The sequence below is a fragment of the Dendrobium catenatum genome, unplaced genomic scaffold (genome assembly GCF_001605985.2).
Source record: "Dendrobium catenatum unplaced genomic scaffold, ASM160598v2 fragScaff_scaffold_1013, whole genome shotgun sequence".
Lineage (NCBI taxonomy): Eukaryota > Viridiplantae > Streptophyta > Magnoliopsida > Asparagales > Orchidaceae > Dendrobium > Dendrobium catenatum.
Genome location: NW_021319475.1, coordinates 134,437 through 144,729, shown reverse-complemented (window position 1 = coordinate 144,729; position 10,293 = coordinate 134,437). Strand labels below are relative to the sequence as shown.

At 39.6% G+C, this 10,293-nt stretch overlaps 1 protein-coding gene across 1 annotated transcript; it reads right to left on the bottom strand.

Moving 5' to 3' along the window:
* Positions 1-888, bottom strand: LOC110105383 (dof zinc finger protein DOF5.7-like). The gene has a single exon (XM_020834861.2). It carries the CDS (start codon positions 871-873, stop codon positions 202-204), a length of 672 nt encoding a protein of 223 aa, XP_020690520.1. The 5' UTR covers positions 874-888; the 3' UTR covers positions 1-201.
* Between the last annotated feature and the right edge of the window lie 9,405 nt (positions 889-10,293).

Here is a 10,293-nt window from a genome sequence, read left to right as displayed (position 1 = left end):
CCCCAATCCAAATCCCTTTAGTTCTCCTGATAACTTTATCTGAAGAAATCAACAGAAATCGAATCTCCGCAGATAGAATTAATGGATCCAGGTTCCTCTCGCCACAATGACTCCAAAATAGCATTAGGCGCCATTAGAACCGTTCCCACCACTGTAGAGGTACAACCTACTATATGATGAACTAAGTTGCGCTTCGGGTACTTACAGAAGACGAACCACCGACGAACAGGATTCCGGCCAAGCGTAGAGATAAGCAGATTCCGCAGCGGCGGAGCTGTAGCCGTTGAACGAGTAGATTCCTTCCGTGGGATTCTCTTTGATCAAACTCAATCCCTCACATATCGCCGTTGGCAGATCATCATAACAGAGCAATGGCGCTTGGTAGCTCTTGACCGCTTCCGCCGATTGCTGGAGAGTATTGATGTGATGAGATTCGATTCCAGATTGAATGGCTTCTTCGAACATAGGAAAGAAGCGGTTACTCAAAGTTGCCGGCGGCATGCGGAGGATCAGTGAGCTGAGATCGGCTGCTGGGGGACGCAGAGGGTTAGCCAGCTGGCGAAGGGTCGGCGAATTTGGCAAGGCGGCAACGATGGCGGATTTGGGTTTATTGTGGCGTTTGTGTTTGCGGCAGCCACCACCAATTGGAACGTCGCGAAGGGTTCCGCCGCGAGTCCAATAGCGCTTGCAGGTCCTGCAGAAATGGCGGGGCTGAGCGAGGCTGTAGTTGTTGTAGTAGCAGAACTTGGTGTTTGTGGAATCGCAGCGAGGGCATTTGAGGTGTGGAGTGGCGGAGTTTTGAAGGGCGGGCGTGCCCCCGGCGATGGCGGCGGTTGCGGTGGAGTGGACGTTCGGGTAAATGTTAGCCGCCATGAGGGGAATCGAAGAAACCGGATGAAGTCGAAGAGGAAGAAATGAGAGATTGGGGAGAGACGTGAGAGGTGAATATTAGGAGGTGGAAGGTTCCGTGCCAAGAGCTAGGCGACAGAGTGGCGCATGCAGGAAGCGGAATTATTGATAGAGGTGGAGGGCAATCAGATGGACAAATCTGGTACAGAAAATAGTGTTGAAGAAATAAAGTTCTTTTAACATAAAATTAATCAATTTTAGGCCATTTAAGTTTTTTTTTTTTACTTTTCAGAGAATTAAATTATAAATTTTATAAATTCATACCCATTCATTATATATATTGATATATCATCGAAAAATTATCTTGAACTGTCACGAATCTCGAGGCAAAATCAGGTCGGAAATTTCAAAAATTAAATCTTGGACCATCTAAACTCTAATTTTAGAAAACTTATAGTCCAACTGAGCGTCTCGGAAATACAAACCCAACGACACCAAATTAAACTCAATATGAGCCCAAACTAGTCCAAATTAGAGACCCAAAGCGTATTTGGAAGATTCAATCCATAATTTGTATTACCAAACAATTTCCAAATATTGCATGTTTATAGTTGAATCAATCGGCTCGATGAGACGAATCCAACGAGCCCAAGATACTCAAATTTTGATATCAGTAGAGCCTTCGGATGCCTAATAAACGCTCTAGAATCAATGGATTCAACATCGGTCGTCCATTCAAACCACTCCCAATTTACCCCCGATCTTCCTCCTATTTACTAGTCCTGTCATCATCGAAACTATAAATAGCCCCTCATTTCTCTTAAGAGGGGACCCAAGCAAGAAGAGAGGAGAAGAAGATAATGAGGGAAGAGGAGGAGGAAGCTCCTCCTTGACTACTGCCGGAATTCCCCTGACTTTCAAGTGACTTCGGAGTTCCACCCGACTTTCAAGTGAAGCCGAAGTTCCGTCCAACTTCCAAATGATGTTGGAGTTCCATCCGACCTCCAAGTGACGTCGGAGTTCCTCCTGACTTCCAATTAATGATAGAACTATGTCCGACAAACAAAGGACACCAATTTTCTGACACCATCATTCTGATATCCGTTTGCAACTGGATTTCAACACAGGAGTTGATTATTGTAATATGATCGTCCTAAATTTTAAGGACGAGTCAACCTTTTGTAACTCAAGCAAATACTAGTGAAATTCTTTCAACTAGTCGTGGCCCCGTGATTTTTCCCTTTCCATGACTGTCTACATAAAAATCCTTGTGGTTTATTTCTCTTATGTTTATGTGCTGGATATCCGTACAACGCTGAGACGAAAAATCCTAACTCTATCATCGCGTATATTCTAGCCTGAAACATATATAAGCTTTTGTTTGGGTCGGTTTAAATTTTTCTATTTTTTTTAGTTCATTTCTTAGTCAAAAAATAATAATAAAAAAGTGATGAAAAAAACTATTTTTCAAACATATATTATTTTTTACTAACTTTTTTTCTTACCACAAAAACAATCTAAAAGTTGTTCTAAACAACGCTTAAGGTTTTGTTTGGGATAGCTTTTCACATACACTTTTTCATTATTTTTAAAAAATTTTATGGCATAAAACTAATTTAAATAATAATAATAATAATAATAAAACAATCTCAAATAAAGTCTAAAGCTTTGTTTGTGATGGCTTTCTTATTGTTTCTTAAAGCAGTTTTTTATAATGAAAAGCTTCTTTAAAAAGCAGCAAGAAAGTTGTTCTAACGAAGCCTAAGTTTCGCTTGGGACGGCTTTATTACTGTTTCTTAATGCAGTTTTTAATTAAAAAATTAAAATTGTGTTACTAGAAAGCTGCTTTAAGAATGATGTAGTAAGAAAGTCACCTGAAAACAAACATTAAGGCTTCGTTTGGGACGGCTTTTTCTCTCTCCCTCTTAAGTTGAGCATAATATTTGGCACATTCAAAATGTGATGTGCCAAATCCCAATTATTTTAACAAATTGATTCCTTTTTATTTATTTTTAATAAACACACTACATTTACTAATTTTCTTGATTAATATGCTTCTTCATAAAATAAACCCAACAACCTCTTTTTTTAATTTCCTTTTTATAAAGATTTTTTTTAGCCTTTTTTTTTTAAATTCCCCCAGCGTGGGCCAGTGTGACTGTGTGAAATACTGAAATCACATTATTCTACACTAATCGATTCAAAAATCACAGAAGTCCGAACTAGCCGTTATCAGCCGATCCAACTCCACGCTCCCTACTTTCGGCCTTTCGCTACTCTCTCCAAGCTCGAGGTCGCAATAACTCTCCCTTTCTCCCTCAGTGGAAAAAGCCAGACAGAAGCCAAGAAAAGAAAAATGTTCACCGAGGGGCTTGACGAGAACGCCATCAATTGGGTCAAGCTGGTAAAGCCCACTACTTTTCAATTGCATCAAGGAACTGGGTTAGGTTTTTGTCGATCCTGTGCATTCAATCGGCCATTTTAGGGTTTTTTGTTTGGTTGCTTGCTTAATCATTCACTCGGATTGCTTTTGTTTTCATTCTCTCACAATCTTTGTGCTTGCGTTCTTTCGATTTGAGCCTAACTACTGCTTTTATTATGCTGATTTCCTGTGCTTCATCCCTTGGTAATTAATGCTTTCAATATCTCTTCTTTGTTGTTGGCTTGGGTTGAATAGTTTTAGCTCTGTTGCAAATGGGCACAACCTAGTTGAGAATACCAGCTCCTTTTCTCAAAGAAAATATGTGCTTTTTCTATCCTTGATTTTGGGTTTAGAGTGCCCGGTTTTAGATCTAGTGAGCATGGGATGTGGGTTGATGGGATGTGCATGCGGAATGGGGTCAGGACGTGATATGCTGAGAGAGGAGGCCGTAGTGTTGTATTGAGAATTTGAGGGACTATGTGCCGGTTGAGTCGAGGGTATATGAGGAGCGGTGAATCTGGATGGTGAAACGCTGGGTTGAGGAGGATTTGATCGAATGGAATTACTGATAGACGTAGGTAGTGCAGTGGTAGGAACGAGCATGAGAGGTGGTATGTAAGTCGCGGTTTGATTAGCTGAGTTATTCTGTGAGAGCTGTGTGAACAGGAGAATATTTTCGTTGAAGATAACGTGGCGAGAAGTATAAACCTTATTAGATTTGGGTTCGAGACAACGATATCCCTTTTGATGGGGAGCGTAGCCTATGAAGACGCATGGGTGAGACAGAGGAGACAGCTTGTGTTGTGTATAGGGTCTAAGCCACGGATAACACAAGCATCCGAAGACTTTTAGATAGTTGTAGTCGGGGATCTTGTGGAAGAGAAGTTTGTGAGGAGATTTGTTGGAGGTGTTGGGCGAAGGTAGGCGATTAATTAGAAAAACGGCAGTGAGAAGTGTATCTACCCAGAGGTGATAGGGTAGTGAGGCGTCAATGAGAAGAGTGCGCATGGTTTCGGTGATGTGTCTGTGTTTAAGCTCGGCGACTCCGTTTTGTGATGGGGAATAGGGACAAGTGTATTGATGAATTATACCTTGGTTGGTGGTGTACATTTTGAATTGTTTGTTGATGAATTCTCCGCCTCCGTCGGTCCGTATTGTCCGAATGTGCGTGTTGAACTGACGTTGAATCATGTTGTGAAATTCCATGAACTTGTGAAGGACTTCGGTTTTGTGGATGATCGGGTAGACCCAGGTGTATTTGGAGAAGTCGTCGATGAAGCTAACGTAGTATCGATGTCCGGAGGTAGAGGCAGTAGGAGCCGGTCCCCATACATCAGAATGTATCAAAGAAAAAGGAGTAGAACTGTTATTCTGCGATTTATTGAAGGGTAATTGATGGCTTTTGGCCATTTTACAAGCATTACAAAAGGAAGAAAAAGAAGTACAGATATTTGAAAATTGTTTTGCCATAAGATGTAAAGTAGAGGTAGAGGGGTGTCCGAGACGTCTGTGCCAGAGATCGGAGACGGGTTGAACCGAGAGGAGAGCTAAGTTGGATCGTTCGGTATTCGTGATGTTCCGAGCTTGTACAGGGTATAGTCCATTAATACATGGACCCTTGAGTAGAGTTTGCATGGTCCTCTGATCCTTGAGTTCGTAGCCATTGGACGAGAATGTGATAAGACAATTGTTGTCATTGGTTAGTTTGTGTACAGATAATAGATTAAAGGATAAATTTGGCACAAGATTTAGGTGTGAGAGTTTTAAATTACCTTGCGGGGTAGGAAGAAGGCCTTTGCCGACTGTATGAATAGGAATTTGTTGGTCGTTGCCGAGAATGACCTGGTTGGAGCCGGTATAAGGATGAGCGGACTGAATTTGTTGTGGATCAGAGGTAAGGTGTGAAGAGGCGCCGCTGTCGAGGTACCATTCAGTAGGGGGTTGCGACGAAGGAGATGTAAATAAGGCAGCGTTAGGGGGATCTGTGTTGTAGTCGTCATTGTGCCGATGCCAGCATTTGACGGCAGTATGTCCATTCTTGCCGCAAATTTGGCATGTGACCATTGGGCGAGTCGATTTCCCGCCGCGTTGTAGTTTTGGTTGGAGCGGTTAGTAGAGGTGTAGCGACCGCGAGAGGATGTGGATCTCCCTCGGCCACGGCCTCTAGTTGCGGCGAGAGCTGTAGAATTTCCGGAGAGTTGAAGAGATTGCATCTCTCGGGAGACCTCATGAGCGAGGTTGATTTCTTCGCTACACAGTAACGTGTAAAGATCGTCGAGATTAAGTGGTTGAAGATTGGTGCGAATGGCCGTCTTGAAACCTTGATAGGATGCCGGAAGTCTGTCCAGTGTGTAATGGATGATGTCTTCTGCGGCTACGGGCGCTCCGGCGGCAGCGAGTGAGTCGACCTTATTCTTAATTTCAAGAAGATATTGGGACATCGTCTTATCTTTCATGGTGAGATAGTGAAGTTCGTGCTGGAGCTGGATAATTCGAGATCGCGTACTGGACTGAAGACGCCGATCAAGGATGGTCCAGATGTCCGAGCAATGGTCGACGGAGAGAATGTACGGGAGGATGCTCGGAGAGATGACAGAATATAAAGCGGCCGCAAGGTTCTGGTCAAGCAATTGCCATAGGTCATACTTCGGATTTGGAGTGATCTTGCCATCCGAATATGTGATCGTTGGAGCTGGAGAAGTGGAGGAACCGTCCAAGAAGCCATGGTAGCCGTTAGCCCGAAAAAGTTTTAGCGTTTGAGAGCGCCAAAGAGGGTGATTGTCGGCGGTTAGGGGAGGGGCGACGACCTTCTTGATGTTTGCCATCAAAAATTTTAAGGAGGCTGGGATTGCCGGAGGGAAAGAAGGCACCGTGTCATCGGTGATGGAGTTGGTAGGGGAAGATCTGTTGGAGGATTGATCCATGAATAGATGGATTGAGCTCGTCGCCGGAGAAGAAGGGGAATCGGGAGGGTTAAGGCAGCGGAATGAAGAAGAGAAAGAGATCGGTTAAAGCTCTGATACCATGATGAGCTGGTAAACAGAGACACACAGAGCACACGATTCTTGAAAGAAAGAGAAAGTATTATTTTTCCTTAATTCAGTTACAGGTACAGGAGACAATATATAGAGGATTTTGATATACAGGTGTCTAACGGCTAGGTGACGTGGACTCCACGTATGCAAGAAAGTACAGTGGTCTGTTACAGCTTACAGATTCCATTTAGTTCATGTTGAATCCTCTGAGTCCCTTCCTCAGGTTTATTATTTTTTTCTTGGTCTATGCTGATTTCATGGAAGAAGGCGAAAAATCATACATTAGTTCTTGCTTTAAAAGTTAGAAGAAAATGTTTTGGAAAGCAATGAAATTTTATAGGTACAACATTTGATTGGATGTAGTTAAAACTTGAAATTCATTTTAGGCTCCGTAAAGCCTCTCAAAGACTCAAAATCCCTCAAATAGAATGATTTCACTTTCTCTCATAAAAGATATTTTCTATCTACATGCAACCAAGTCAATTCCAAGTTACTTACTCATGTACTTTTAAAGTGGCTTATACTGAAATGCAAGTAGTAAGTCTAATACATCAATGCTTTCATTCATAAAAATTGTGTTTGTTGGTTTGATTATCTTTATTGTTTCCCATGGTTTAGAAACAGTCTTGTTTTGTTTTTGCATTCTTTGATCATTCCAAATAAATCGAATGTTTGGCAAGACATAAGGCTTCATTCTTCATATAGCTCAACTCTTTTCTTCCAACTTTATCATTTCCATTGCTATTTGACTAAGAAAAAAAGATAATGTAGTACTATATATTTTTTTGCAGGTATCTGATGGAGATCAAGAATCTAGACCTCCTCTGATAGAGAAATATCCATTGGGTAGCATCTCGAACTCGCCACTATTTCACAAAAGCGGCAACTTCCTATCACCCAAAGTTCTACCACCTGTGAAATTTCATTCTGGCTTAGTGGGAATTCATCCTAGTACTTATGCGGAAGATTCCGAGGATGATAATGAGAGCATGGCCTCCAGTTTTGGAGGTCACTGTGCTTATTATCCTGACACATTCGAAGAGGATGGTATGGAGTCAAGTGACTCCAATCAATTTTGGAAAGCAAAAAATATGAGCCATGAAGAAGAGATTAAACGAAAATTTGAATCAACATGTGATGAGTCAATAAGAGAGCTAGGTAGAACATTAAGGCGAACTCTCATCCGAGTACCATCAAAACATAACTTAAAGGTTGAGCTGCCTTTAAATGGTGGTTTCATAGATATGAACTCAACTTCCAGTGCCTATATCTCTAATCATGAGCATTTCGGCTTCACGGATTCAACCGTACGTCTCTCCTAAATGTTTTGATGTTCACAAGTTAACCTATTAACGTTTCTTATTTTTACACTTCAGTGTTACCTTCATGATGATTACATGCCCAAAAGGTTTGAAGATCTAGGAACACCGAGTGCTCCTCCAATAATGGATTGTGGAAGAGAAGAAAGCATCCCTGGTACAGAAGGTTAAGGAGCAGATGCCATTGATTTATTAAATATATGTGTTTTATTCAATGTGCTAACAAAATAATGTTTTTTCTTACAGCAAAAGCAAGCTCTGAAAGCATTGAAATCTCCTCAGATTTGGAATGCCAGATGCAAGATGCAACATACCCGCCAATACGGTAAAACACTAAAACTCTTATAAGGTTTAACTTTTACTTATTTCATTATTTCAACAATGGAAACTCCTTAAAAATGACCACCCTCCATCAACTATAGAACTGAAGCCTCTACTGATTTCTATACAGGAACATTTCAGTAGAGAGAGATGAGCAGACATGTTCTTTGCAAAATAAATTCTCTGATCAATCTCAAGGCTATACTTCTAGGTTTGGTCATTATGCCATAATAAATTTCAACATATAGCAACTGCAGCTTAATATTCGTACTGACATTTCATCCTTCTTGCTGCATGAATTTGCAGTGTTGAAAATTCGTGGCAATCTTTTGTTGCATATGATGCATGCTTCCGTTTGTGCTTGAATGCGTGGGCAAGGAACTGCATGGAAGCCCCAGAATTTCTTAGAGATGAATGCATAATGCTACGTGATGCCTTTGGGTGAATTATAGCTGAAACATGATTCCAACGCATACATTTTGCCTTTTTTATCATAATTTCTTATGCTTCGTTTGGGACGGCTTTCTTACGACTTCTTAAAGCAGCTTCTCAATATAAAAATTAAAATTTTTATATTAGAAAGCAGCTTTAAGAAGCAATAAAAAAGCTTTCGTTTGGAACGGCTTTTTTATTGCTTCTTAAAATAGCTTTCGAGCCATGCTCGATAAGACCACTACTCGGCTGGACTCGACTAGTTTACTCCCCACAATAACGACACACAAAAATACAGTATTAAACTATTCATTCAATAATTTCCTTAATTAAAATCCTCGTACGGAGATCATTGGTACTCCCCACCTCTACTAAGTGCCAGATTGTTAGATCCTGGTCTTCTTTCATCATCATGTTAATGGCATGTTGCAATTAGATTCATCTCAGCAGTCTTGCTCATTTACCTGATTCCTTAAGCTCAATAACATTTTAATTATATTATGGTAATTAGGATTGATTAATTACATAGGGAGATAATTGCAGCAACGCTTTTAGGACGGCAAATCTTTACGTTCGGTGTCCGGATTCGTCCGAACAATAATTGAGACACACCACATCACCAAAATACACCGGGTCCCGGTGTATCTGGGTGATGTGGCACGTCTGAATTGGATGTCCGGACGTCCGGTGACCGGACGTAATAATTCGCCCTTTAGGTCAGAATTGCTCTAGGGGGTAATTAAAGATTTGTTTTGAATGGCTACAATATTTTATAAAGTTGATCGTAAAGTTGTAAGAAAAATAAATTTTAAAAGTTGCTATAGATATTATAAATGTGTTTTTTTTTTTAAAAAAATGGCTATAATGCATTGGCAATTCCAATTGTGAAAAATTAAAATTTCACTACATAAATTTTTAAAAAGCATGCAATAATAATAAAAAATAGGAGCAAAGGGTTTATTTGGGATGGTTGAAGCATTTTATAAAATTGATTATGAAGTTGTTGTGGATAAAGCAACTTGGCTGTTATGATTGCATAGTGTAACTTTTATGCGTGAAATTTTTTGAAAAATAATGAGAAAAAAAAAAAAGCAAACGAATTATGGTTGATATATTATGAAAAACAATGCAGCTAGAAAGTTGTTCTAAATGGTAGGGGTGTCAAAACGGGTCAACAATTTGGGTTCAGGTCTGACTCAAAAATGATCATACCTAAATCTGAACAACTCGAAACCAACCCATTTAATAAATGGGTCAAAAATACAGTAGAACCCAATTTTGATTTTAAGATTTTTGTTTTTTTACTTTTTAACAATATATGTTAGTTAATTAATAAAAGATAAAAAAATAAAAAATAAAGAATCATACCAATAAACATAAAAAAAAAATTAAGGAAAAAAAAAAATTGAACGAATCATTTGAAGGCAAAATCAAGTTGGCGAGTCAATAAAAAACTAACCCATTTAATAAACTGGACGGAATTCCGAACCTGAACCCAACCCACTTATTAAATGGGTCATCCCAAAATCCAGATTTTCGAGTCGGATTGATGGGTTGGATCATTTTTTTGACACCCCACTAAATAAAATTATAATTGCTATTGAAAATATAAAGTTGTGAGAAATTTATCACAAACAACCTAAGAACATTAAACTCAAATTTCTGACAATTCTCAATATTATGCAAGATTTAGGTAGGTTTCTTCTTATTTAGCAACAAGTAATTATTTTATACAAAATATATAAAATCTACTATCTTGCAAAATATAAAATATTATCTTGTAATTTAATAAAATTGTCTAATCCCTAAAAAAAATTTGCCCTAATTGCACCATTCAACTACCAGGGAAAACCTGATGTGCTTCACCATAACCACAAACTAAAGTACGTAGAGATACAAATCTTCTCATTTTTCA